Source organism: Aptenodytes patagonicus, chromosome 2 (genome assembly GCF_965638725.1).
Source record: "Aptenodytes patagonicus chromosome 2, bAptPat1.pri.cur, whole genome shotgun sequence".
Lineage (NCBI taxonomy): Eukaryota > Metazoa > Chordata > Aves > Sphenisciformes > Spheniscidae > Aptenodytes > Aptenodytes patagonicus.
In genome coordinates, this window is record NC_134950.1 from 89044001 (window position 1) to 89056990 (window position 12990).

The following is a 12990-nucleotide window of genomic DNA, read 5'->3' on the forward strand; positions in this document are numbered from 1 at the left end:
TTTAATATCTTCATCAATGACATAGGCAGTGGGATCGAGGGCACCCTCAGCAAGTTTGCAGATGACACCAAGCTGAGTGGTGTGGCTGACATGCCTGAGGGATGGGATGCCATCCAGAGGGACCTGGACAAGCTCGAGAAGTGGGCCCGTGTGAACCCCATGAGGTTCAACAAGGCCAAGTGCAAGGTCCTGCACCTGGGTCGGGGCAACCCCCGCTATCAATACAGGCTGGGGGATGAAGGGATTGAGAGCAGCCCTGCCGAGAAGGACTTGGGGGTACTGGTGGATGAAAAGCTGGACATGAGCCAGCAACATGCGCTTGCAGCCCAGAAGGCCAATCGTATCCTGGGCTGCATCAAAAGAAACGTGGCCAGCAGGTCGAGGGAGGTGATTCTGCCCCTCTACTCTGCTCTAGTGAGACCCCACCTGCAGTACTGCATCCAGCTGTGGAGCCCTCAGCACAAGAAAGACACAGACCTGTTGGAGTGGGTCCAGAAGAGGGCCATGAAAATGATGAGGGGGATGGAACACCTCTCCTATGAAGAAAGGCTGAGAGAGTTGGGGTTGTTCAGCCTGGAGAAGAGAAGGCTTCGGGGAGACCTTCTTGCAGCCTATCAGTACTTCAAGGGGGCTTCTAAAAAAGATGGTGGCAAACATTTTAGCAGGGCCTGTTGGGATAGGACAAGGGGTAATAGTTTCAAACTAAAGGAGGTTAGATTTAGACTAGATATAAGGAAGAAATGTTTTACGCTGAGGGTGGTGAAACACTGGCACAGGTTGCCCAGCGAGGTGGTGGATGCCCCATCCCTGGAAACATTCAAGGTCAGGTTGGAGGGGGCTCTGAGCAACCTGATCTAGTTGAAGATGTCCATGTCCATGGCAGGGGGGTTGGACTAGATGACTTTTAGAGGTCACTTCCAACCCAAACTATTCTATGATTCTATGAACATATGCAAAATGCTTCAAATGTATTTAAAATGCTTAACCTTTAACAAGTTTGATGTTACATAGTTTAATATTTCCATATGACATAGAGACCAAGAATGTTTTTATATTTTAGTTCGAGGATACAAAGTCTTGATAGCTGTACCATCAGAAGTTAAAAAGCATTACAAAAGACTTTGGTAAACTTAAGCTGTAAAAAAAAAAAAAAAAAAAAGGTAATTTACTTTACTTTTCAAAATTTTCTGTTAGGTTTTGTAGCACTGTAACTGGAAAAGTACAAATCTGCTTGTTTCCCTTCAAGTAATTTCTTTTCCATGTTCTCCATGATTAAATATTTAAGCAGATACTACAATGCAAATATTTCTGCATATCTAGAAATACTACATGTTTTATTTTCCAGTGGGGGAGTATGTAAGATTTAAGCAATAGGTAAGGGAAAAGAAAAACATTGCTCTAATGCTCTTATGAGTTCACCTACCACCCGCTCCCATAGTACTGGAAAGTATCCCAGGTTTGCTGCAGTTATATTTGACCATGTAACTGTTTTCCAAACAAACAAACAATTCAATATACTGCTTTAATAATAGTGAATAAATCAGTACCTAAGCCTTTTGTTCATGTGTGCCCCATAATCTAGATTACTCTAAATTAAACGAGATGGTGATTGCTTAACTCTTTAGTTTGAAGCTCTTACAGTGCAAGGCAACTATTAAATGCAGCTTACTCTGGGCGAATCGAGGTGGATTGTCGTTAACATCAGTCAAAGTGATGTTCACAGTGGTGGTCCCTGATAATCCACCCATCTGGCCTCCCATGTCTTTTGCCTGGATAACTACTTGGTACTGCTCCCTGTTCTCTCTGTTCATGTTTGGCAAAGCAGTCCTGATGATGCCTTAAATAAACAAAGAAAAAACAAAAATTGTTAATAATCTCTTTATTTTTGATGTGTAGCAATCTGCTGCATCTTTTTTGCATTAGTCTAAAATATTCATTTCATGTTTTAAAGTACAAATTTCTGTTCATAAGCTTTATAAACAGTCTTCAGTACAGGTTATCTGTTTGTTAACTAAGAACAAATCTTAGTTCTACATCACAGCTCCCTTTCCAGTTTACATTTCATGCTAAAAATGATTCAAGATATGTATGCACAAGGTTTATGAGTAGAAAGAACACCTTTTATTAGTCCAGGTAGAACCATTAGGAAAAAAAGAACAACATTTTCTAGGACACAGACCTTTATTCTTGCCTTTATCAGAAATGTTGTTACTTAGATCCTTAAGCTATCAATAGTACCACTGTAAAGTTACTTATGCTTCATAGTGTCAGCTGTAATGACTCTTAAGTTTTTGTATTCATTATAAGAATTATAAATTATGAGGGGAAAAAAGCAAGAAATTATTTCATTTCAGTTTTTAAAATTATTTTTTTAGGTGATCTAAGATTTTTAAAATGAAAGAAAAAGTCTACAGTTCATTGTAAATGGAAATAATGACAATTTTCCTGACCTGTTTCTGGTTCCACAGAGAAATATGGCTGTCCCTGAAGTATGCTGTAAATTACTCGGGCACTGTTTCCATATGAAGGGTCATCGGCATCAGTAGCTGTGACTTGTACCACAGAAGTACCTGAAACATTCAAAGTCATCTTAGTTTCACATGGTACTAGGTGGAGGTCCAAGAACATCAATTTCCATTTGAGCAGACCCCAAAGAAAATTTCAGTTAATGTCTATTGGGCTTTTCAAATATATTTATGATCTTATAGTCAACTTCAGGTACATTCTTCCCTATTTCAGGATCTCATTCTACATAAATTGAATCTAAACTTCCCTAATCCTACAGGTGTGATTAAGATCTAATTGGCAAAGGTGAACAATAGCTATGGTTGAGCTGAATTTTTATCCTCACCCAACTACAATAATTTCATACTTATGTACTCACTTCCTTTTTTCAGAAGATTTATTTGTTTTTATTACAATAAATACCTGCTTTCCATTACTTAGAACAGATATTTTTTTTTTTGTCCAGTGATGTCAACATGATATGAAACTACACATGCAAGAACATGACAGAAAAAGATGATTAAATAGGTCATTGGAACTTCGGAAAAACTAGTCATCAGTTCTCCCTACCTTCTAAGTGTTAATATAGATAGATACTACCAGAAGAAATACTGCCATATGGACTTTGAAATCTGCTGGTCATTTAGGCTCCAGAAATTTTTTTAATCTTAAAGACCATCTTTAAATTTTAGTGGAATATACCAGTCCTTCAAAACATGAAATGCTTACCATCGCCTCTGCCATTTCTTGCTGAATCAAAATAGTTTCTACATCCTGTTCAACTCTTCCACCAAAGAAATAAAGTATCAAGAAGGATCTCCCCTATTGTACCTCCATAAAGTGCAGATATGATTTTAAGTATATAGGAAAGAAGTGAAAAAAGCAAGGAAATGAAAATAAATCATCATATGCATGCGACTGGTTAACCATGGGCTATTCTGAGGATCAGAAGACTTTCAAACATACTTTTCCTTTTATCCCATTTCTTTCCCTCCACCAAATACTGCCAAATACTGTGAAATAAAGCATCTGAGCCACATGGCGCAACTATTTATTCCCTCTCATAGATTGACTACATTACTTATTTATTCTAACATACATAGAAAGGCAAACAGAAGTAAATGCTGAGCTTCCTCAGTTTGGGATTTCACAAGATGACAACAAATCTGCTTTTGACAAGTCAATTGTTCAATCACGTGAACAATTGCGCCAATATCAATGGAATGAGCACCTGCCTAACTGTTGAATCAGAGATGAGTTCTCAGAAATGTCCAGTTTTCAACTGTTTTAGAACAGAAACACTTGTTTTAGTGGGTCCCTAAAAGTACTTGCATCTCATAAAGAAGGCATAATAAGCAAATTCCTCGTTATATTATTAGTGATATTAAAATGGAATGAATCACTGATTTAACAGAACAAAGCCTCAAGCACAAAATAAAATTAAAAAAAGATAAAAAATTGCTACACAAGTATAATGAAAAAATAAGATAAAAATTATGAATACTTTCCACTGTACTAATGATTACTTTAGTGATCATCTAGACTAGGGCTTAAACTGAAAATCTGAACATCTTTAAAATATAAGAATGTAGGAGTGGTAGAGCTGTCCTAAAAACTTCATCTGTTTCCAATTCACAAATATCTTATATCTCCAGCCACACTGAATTCCATTTGTAGATATATGTCTATATAACTATTCTGTTAAAAGATACAGAGGCCTTTTTGTTGAATATATTTAAGTTCTGAGGAATATTGTCTTGATTCTGAAATGCACTTTTTGGACCATCCTAGTATGTAGCAAACTGCAGTGCTAGAATGTATACTTGCTCCTAAAGAATATTTGCTCTGAAATAGCAAAGAGGTGCTGTGTAAAAGAAAAATAAGAACAAATCACGTTCAGTAACTTAAGTGCTGTGAGTAAAAAAAAAAAAAAAAAAGGCAATAGAAAAAAATCAAACCGCCAAGTACACTGATCAACATGGCATTATCCAAATAAAGTTTACAAATCCTCCATTTTATATCTGTAAAAAAAGAGAACAGTCATCATCAAGGCATCTATCACAACAGCACAATGTATTAATCAGAAAAGTCTACGTTGCAAACCCATGAAAGGTGATATTTTGTCTCTATTACATGTAACTGCATTATTTCTTGTTTCTAATTTTCACATTTCCTTCATATGTTCAAACTACCAGTATTTATTAATAGGTCAATTGTATGAGATTTTTATTTTAGTTTAGTTTAAAAAATCATGCAGAATCAACTTTGAAGGATAATTTGGAAGAAAACTGAAGAACATGTTTAATAGCTTTAAAATAAATTTTTTAAAAAATCCATTTGCAATGTAATAATATGTGTCTAAGTTACTGCTGCCTCAGTTAGGACTGTTGTAATGCACATATATTAATTAATGTTATTTTAATACACATACATATGAAACAGAAGAAAAAATCGTATCAGCTATCCTTCTCTCTAGCTGCAATGAACATCATGCAAGGGCGCCGCTACACTTCTGCCTGCCATTCAGGATGCAGAAGTCATCACTTTGATCTTGGCCCTTGCTCATAAGAGGAAGAGAGACCTGCTCTCTAGGCTTCTGACGAGGGATCAGTGATTCCTATGAACAACCTGACAGAAGCCAGGCAAAGAAATGAACAGAAGTATATCAGTATATCAGTTCTGTTGTGCACATCAACTGTCAAACCATCAGCTTGTTTTGCTTTGCTTCAGTTCACTGAAGTCACTGAAGACCACTGGTGCTCAATACTACAAATATATTGTTTGCTCTGGTCTGAAACCTGGACCAGAAATCCCAAGGCGCTGAAGATGATCAGTTGTACTGGGGTTTTAAAACAACAGCGTGGGTGTGATGTGACTTAGCACTACTTGGTCTGGGCCTCGCTCTGTCTTTTACTTAGGCACAAATTGCTTCTGATGAAGTTGGTAACAGTCTTTGGCCTTCAGGATTTAAAGCCTAATCTGATCTCTATAGGAGGGCATAAAGGAGACAGTGATAATGTACTGGAGACTATGGCATCAGCTATGTTATTAATAAGACATATGAATTCTGTGATTTTCTCCTTGTATACTTGCAAATTTTATTATACGGTAAACCGGAATTATACAGTGGTGAGCTAGGCCCAGAAATAAACAGTCATTTGCCAGACTATTGTAGTTCTCAGAAGGCATATTTTAACATAATTTTAATTATAATGTTTGAATCTCCCTAGGGTCTGGTACTATAATAGTAATTAATATATTTGGCCCTTTTTAATGTGTTCCTTGCAAGCATTTTCAAACACCACACAAATATTAATGACTTTGACAACGCATTTATGATGTAGACCTATTAGATAAGAATTACTGAAGATAATTAGCTAGGAAAAAGAATCCACAGAATATCCATTGTAGAGCTGAATTTGAAACTTATATTTGTTTTTCCTTACTCCCAATTGAGTTATGTGATATTTAACTACAGCAAGTACCCTCCCTAGTAAATTATCTATACAAATAACAAGTTGAATTAATAGAAATCTTCTGCTCTTTCTAGCGGAAAAGAGAGGAAATAATGACACATGTTGTCCCCTGAAATAAACTACTTAATGAAGCAGGACAGCAGAGAAGAAGTGGGAAAGGGCTGCATATTCAGAGAAGTCAATGTCAGAAAGGTCTTTGGCTACATGGTACTCCTGTAACTTGGAAAACAATAACCTGAAAACAAGCACGTCAGTGGTTATTTCCAATTCTTTTAAGATGTCCATTTTAAAGAAAAAACAATGTTTAATCTTGGGGGTGTTTTTGTTTTGTTTTTGTTTTTGTTTTCCTTTTCCTTTTTTTGTCCCCTTGCCTTATGGCAGGAATTGTGTGCAGAATGAAATTGGAATTTGTAAAAAAATCTAAAAATGTAATATAATAATTTTGGTTTTCAAAATCTGTCATTATTGATTTATGAAATTTTAAGTCAGAAGGTGCAAAAGGGTTTGGTGAGAGAACTATAAAAAAAAAATAAAAAAATCTTTGTTAATAGGAAACAAGAATGAAGTGTTATAAGATAAATGCTATGGCAGAGAGGACTAAGCATTGGGAATTGGTGGCACAGCAATAATGAGGGAGTGTACAAAAAGCCTAGGGAGAAAGCCAAGCAATAGTAGCTCTAAATGCTGCCTGAAGAGAAAGACAAAAAGATAACCACAGGTAGAGATAACAGGCTAACTGTGGGACACCCAACCATGTAGTTCATGTGTAAACACAGAGGGAGGTTACATCTTATGAAGCTTATATTGATATCCCTAATTCAGTAGCAAAAAAGACCAGCTAGGGAGCATGACAGATAGTAGAAATAACACTGAAGATACAGAATGGAATAAAGATAAGGAATGATTAAGAATATATAGGCTACAATAGATGAATAGAGAAATATCAACAAATAAAAGAAAGGATGTGATGATAAAAAAAAAAAAAAAAAGTCTAAATAGCAGAAAGTTCTGAAAGCATGTCTAAAAGATACCAATAGGCAAAATCCACAGAAAAAGCTGTATAGAAGAAAACAGACTCATCTGCAGTTCTGAAAAGAAACCTTTGAATGAGCAGAAAGAGATAGACAGGTGACGAATATGATGGACAGAACAGAAGATTGTAGTCAAAACCATGAGAATATTCTGAGTCATAAACTTCGAAAGTAAGGAAAGGAAAAAAGTGAAAGAAGAGAAAATATCTGGTAATCAGTACAAAGACTTCAGCAGAACAAGATGTCTTCTAGGATATTGACCCAACTGCAAGATCCTGAGGTTGGCCCATTTATCTCTGCCTTTCTTATGATTAATGAGCAGCAGAAAAAGATGAACAAGACAACAAAGAATTCATGTGCCTTTGTCAAGACACTGTATTTGATAATAGAAATAGCCACATTCTCAGGTATCCATCTGACTAACACCACAGCCTGAGGAAGAAATCAAACCTGCTGTTTCTGGTCTGAAAGTGGCTGGTGTGTGGCTACATCATGATTTGATACCTTAAGGATGGGGGCAGAGGGAGTAGGTAAAGACTTAATAGTCTTTTTCTTACCTACCGGCCCCCTTTGTAGTACCTTATAGTACAGAGCATTTTAGGATGGAGCAAACCTTGCACTCCAAGGGGTACACAGATTTCAATTCTTTCAAGCTGATGCTTCCTGCACGTATTTGCTACTTGTGCACATCTTTTGATATTTTTGTTGAAGAAAGCAGGACATTAGGCAATAACAGCCTTCATTTATGAATTAGTAAAGAAATACTGGTGATTAAAAGTTTACCAATTTACTCAGTTACAGTCAGTAACAGAGATATGGTGGTATACTGATGAAATGAATGATATATGCAATCTTGCTGAAAACTTAAAATGTATGAAGAGAAACCCAATAGCTCTGAACTCTAGCTGCTATCTACATTATACAGCGTAGCTCTCAAAGCAATGAGGCATATGACTAAACTTACATAGTATGATATGCTACCATGTCTGTCTTCTTTCTGGCATTCAGACGAGTGCATATAGAGTTAATATGAACATCTTATCACTGTGGTTGCAGTATAGATGTGTACAAATAGACAACATGTTTGCAAAACTGCAGAATAGTTGACTATTTTTTTAACACTTCTTAAAATAGAGATAAGATTAAGCCCATCTATTTGAAACACTGATATTCAGTACTGGGATTGAGAGTGATAGCAGAGGTCTTGAGAATGCAGTCCCAGAATAACATAACACAGGCCCCAAAGGCATAAATAAAAGTTGCAAGTTACTGGTCATATTACAGACTGACTTGGATTTAAAGTATAACAAAGAAAAAAAAGAACAAATATCTAACATCTGTAAAACATCACTTGCATGGTGAAAATACAGAGAAGATAACATAGAGGTTATAAAAGGTGATGACAACCTCTACAAGAATTGGAACCAATGAACAAAAAGAATTGTTTCAGTGTTGCCTCCCCCACTAAAAGGCATGACATCTGATATTACCATCTATCTTCAGCAGGTCCTTTTTCACCCTTGGTAGTGAAAGAGCCATGCCTTTTCATTTGCTATTCATACCATTTTGCTATTACCACTCACCAATCATACATATAAGAAAACCTTTTTCTATATAGTTGGTTTAAATAAATTGTAATTTTAAAAAAGTAGTGGTTTTGTATCTGTATGTGCCTGTCTAGTGCTCCAACCTTCCCACCTGATACAGTGATTGATAGTAAACTGTCAAACTTGGATGTACAGAGAGTAGCAGGAGCGCAAGGCACTCTATAAACATATAGATACATTTTTAGTGAATAATTCTATCATAGAATCATAGAATAATAGAATATCTCAAGTTGGAAGGGACCCATAAGGATTGTCGAGTCCAACTCCCTGCTCCTTGCAGGACTACCTAAAACTAATCCATATGCCTAAGAGCGTCGTCCAGACACTCCTTGAACTCTGACAGGTTTAGTGCCGTGACGACTTCCCTGGGGAGCCTGTTCCAGTGACCGACCACCCTCTCAGTGAAGAACCTTTTCCTAATGTCCAGTCTGACGCAGCTTCATTCCATTTCCTCGTGTCCTATCTCTGGTCACCAGAGAGAGGAGATCAGCACCTCCCCCTCCACTGCCCCTCTTGAGGAAGTTGTAGACTGTGATGAGGTCACCCCTCAGCCCCCTCTTCTCCAAGCTCAACAAGCCAAGTGATCTCAGCCACTCCTCATAAGTCTTCCCTCAAGACCTTTCACCATCTTGGTCGCCCTCCTCTGGACACACTCTAATAGTTTGATGTCCTTCTTATAGGGAGGCACCCAAAACTGCACACAGTACTGGAGGTGGGGCCGCACCAGTGCAGTGTAGAGTGGGACAATCACCTCCCTCGACTGGCTAGCTATGCTGTGCTTGATGCATCCCAGGACACTGCTGGCCCTTTTTGCTGCCAGGGCACACTGTTGACTCATATTCAACTTGCCATCAACCCAAACCCCCAGATCTCTTTCCATGGGGCTGCTCTCCAGACTCTCGTCCCTCAGTATGTATGCATAACCAGGATTACCCTGTCCCACGTGCAGAATCTGGCACTTGCTCTTGTTAAATTTCATATGGTTGGTGGTTGTCCAGCTCTCTAGTCTATCCAGATCTCTCTGTAAGGCACCTCTACCCTTGAGGGAGCCCACAGCTCCTCCCAGTTTAGTATTGTTGGCAAACTTACTTAATGTACATTCAATTCCTGCGTCCAGATCCTTTATAAAAACATTAAAAAGCACTGGCCCTAAAATCAAGCCCTGGGGAATCCCACTGATGACAGGCCACCAGCCTGCTGTAACCCCATTTATTATAACTCTTTGAGCCCGACCCATCAGCCAATTGCTCACCCAACATATTATGGACTTGTCTAGCTGTGTGCTGAACAGTTTATCCGGAAGGATACTGTGAGAGACAGTATCAAAAGCTTTGCTAAAATAAAAAAAAACCCCACATCTACTAGCTTCCCTTGGTCAGCTAGATGGGTGGCCTGGTCATAAAAGGAAATTAAGTTGGTTAAGCAGGACTTTCCCCTCATGAACCCGTACTGGCTATGACCAAGGACTGCATTGTCTCTCAAGTGTTTTTCAGTAACTCCCAGAATAACCTTCTCCATAATTTTACCAGGCACTGAAGTGAGACTGACAGGCCTGTAATTACCAGGGTCTTCCTTCTTACCCTTCTTAAAAATTGGGACAACATTTGCCAGCTTCCAGCCAACTGGGACCTCTCCAGACTCCCAAGACCATTGAAAAATAATGGAGAGAGGTCCTGCGATGATATTGGCCAGCTCTTTCAGTACCCTGGGATGAATCCCATCGGGCCCATTAGATTTATGTGCATCCAGCTGGAGCAGCAAGTCTCGAACAAGTTCAGAGTCGGCTGGGAGTTTATCATCCCCCCCAGTCATGATCTTCCAACACAGGGCTCTGGAGGTCCCAGGGCCCATCATTGGTGTTGAAGACAGAGGTGAAGAAGGCATTAAATGTAACTGCTTTGTCTATGTCCCTATTTGTGAGGTGACCGACCTCATCAAGTAATGGACTAATGTTATCTCTGATCCTCCTTTTGCTGTTAACATATTTTAAAAAGCCATTTTGTTGTCCTTCACAGTGCTGGCCAGCCTGAACTCTAATTGACCTTTGGCTGCATGAATTTTCTCCCTACAGTGGCAAACAGCATCTCTGTAGTCCTCCCGTGTTGCCTGTCCTTTCTTCCAAGGCCCATAGACTTTCCTTTTCCACCTAAGTTCTAGAAGAAGATCCCTGCTCATCCAAGCCGGCCTTCTGTCCCACTTGCTTGACTTCCGACACTTTGGAAGTGCCTGCTCCTGCGCTCTTAAGAGATGGCTCTTAAAAAGTGACTAGTATTTATGAACCCCAATACCTTCAAAAGCAGATTCCCAGGGGACCTTACTGACTAGCTCCTTCAGCTGCCCGAAGTCTGCTCTCCCCATATCCAGAGTCGAAGTTTTGCTGGCAGCTTTTCTCCTATCTCCAATGATCTGAAACTCAACTACTTCCTGGTCACTGTGACCAAGACAGCCACCGATCACCTCTTCACCCACAAGTCCCCCTCTGTTTACAAACAACAAATCTAGGCAGGCGCCTTTCCTAGTTGGCTCCCTTACCACCTGCACCAAGAAGTTATCTTCAATGTGCTTCAGAAATTTCCTGGACCTCTTTGTGTCTGCTGTATGATATTCCCAGTTGACGTCTGGGAAGTGAAAATCACCCATAAGGGCAAGGGCAGTTGTTCTAGAGATATCCCTTAATTCCTTACAGAATAATTCATCGGTGTTGTCTTAAAGGCTGGGTGGTCTATAGTAGACTGCCACAACAACATCCGCTTTATTTGCTTTCCCTTTCCTCCTTACCCAGAGGCTCTCAACCATGTCATCACCAACTGTAAGCACCATACAATCCAACCCCTCCCTTACATACAGCACCACTTCCGCCGCCTCCCTGCCCTGCCTGTCCCTCCTGAAGAGCCTACAACCGTCCATCACGGCTCACCAGTCACAGGACTCATCCCACCAGGTTTCAGTTATGCCAATGATGTCGTAGCACTGGGACTGGGCCAAAGATTCTAGCTCCTCTTGTTTATTTTTCATGCTGCAAACATTAGTATAAAGACATTTCAAATGTGCTGCAGTGTACTCAGCACATCATGGAGCAGACTGAAGGACCTTGCTATTACACCATCCCTCAAACACTGGCGTGCCACCCCCAGGCTTATCTCTAATGAGCCTGGTTTTATCCCTTTCCTCTTTCAAACCTAGTTTAAAGCTCTTTTGATGAGCCCTGTTAACTCTTTCACAAAGATCCTTTTCCCCCTTTGAGATAGGTGTGCCCTGTCTGTCACTAGCAGGCCTGATGTCTTGTAGACCAACCTGTGATCAAAAAACCCAAAGTTCTACCGGTGACACCAGCCATGGAGCCAGGTATGGATCAACTGGCTCTTCCTGTTTCTTCCCTCATCATTCCCTTCAACTGGATGGAGAGAGGAGAACACTACCTGTGCTCCTGGTCCCTTAACCAGTTGTCCCAAGGCCCAGAAGTCTCTCTTGATTGCCCTCAGACTTCTTGCTGCAACTTCATTGCTGCCTACCTGAAAAATCAATAATGGGTAATAACCCGAGGGTTGTACCATGGTAGGAAGTTTTCTCGTTACATCTTTAACCCGGGCTCCAGGGAGGCAGCAGACTTCCCTCAGAAGTGGGTCCGGTCTGCATATTGGGCCTTCTGTTCCCCTCAGAAGAGAGTCTCCTATGAAAATGACCCGTCTTTTTTTTCCTTATGGGAGTGGTTTTGACACAGGGCTCAGGCCGGCTTAACCTCGGCGACACCTCCAATCTAGATGAACCATCATCCTCGTTATTTAGTTCCACTCGTACCTATTATGCAAGGGCACCTGGGAAGGTGGGATAGTCACAGAGGAGACACACCTGCTGCACTGGGCAGAAACTTGTCACCATTGTCCCCTATCCCTTAAGTCACCGCATTCCGCCTGGTGGAGAGAGGATAGGGAATCCTCTGCCTGACAGGTCTGTCCCAGGGAAGGTAGGCTGCAGTTCCAGTAGCCTATCTCTCTCTCAGACTCCCAGTATAGTGCAATGCCATACTATGTTGACAATGCTGGACTAGATAGTGAAAATATTACAATCCTGATAGCATAGTACTTTTTACAGAACAATATAACTCCTATCTACTTGCCCAGGTAAAAGCTACAGTAATTTGGCTTTTTAATTTCTCTTTCTGGTACTTATGCCTATGACAATATTCATATCCTAAACTCTGCTTACTGTTTTCAGACACGTATAGGAAGGATATATGTTTCTATATGCTCACAGAGGTGAGTACCACAGAAGGAGACAAATTCAATGCAACAATACAATTACATCCAAGACTGCAATTTCTCTCTGCATTTCTTACATCAACAAGTCTGACACTTTCTTAGCCCATGGCCA

At 39.8% G+C, this 12990-nt stretch overlaps 1 protein-coding gene across 10 annotated transcripts in view; it reads right to left on the minus strand.

Annotated features, from left to right (window-relative positions):
• Positions 1–12990, minus strand: part of CDH10 (cadherin 10) — a 112051-nt gene that overhangs the window by 29817 nt on the left and 69244 nt on the right. For all 10 annotated transcript variants that reach the window (XM_076330381.1, XM_076330384.1, XM_076330385.1 and 7 more), the window contains 2 exons: positions 2451–2570; positions 1670–1837 (listed from right to left, as the gene is read on the minus strand). In XM_076330381.1, the coding sequence (XP_076186496.1) occupies positions 1670–1837; positions 2451–2570 (288 nt within the window). The remainder of the gene's footprint in view (positions 1–1669; positions 1838–2450; positions 2571–12990) is intronic.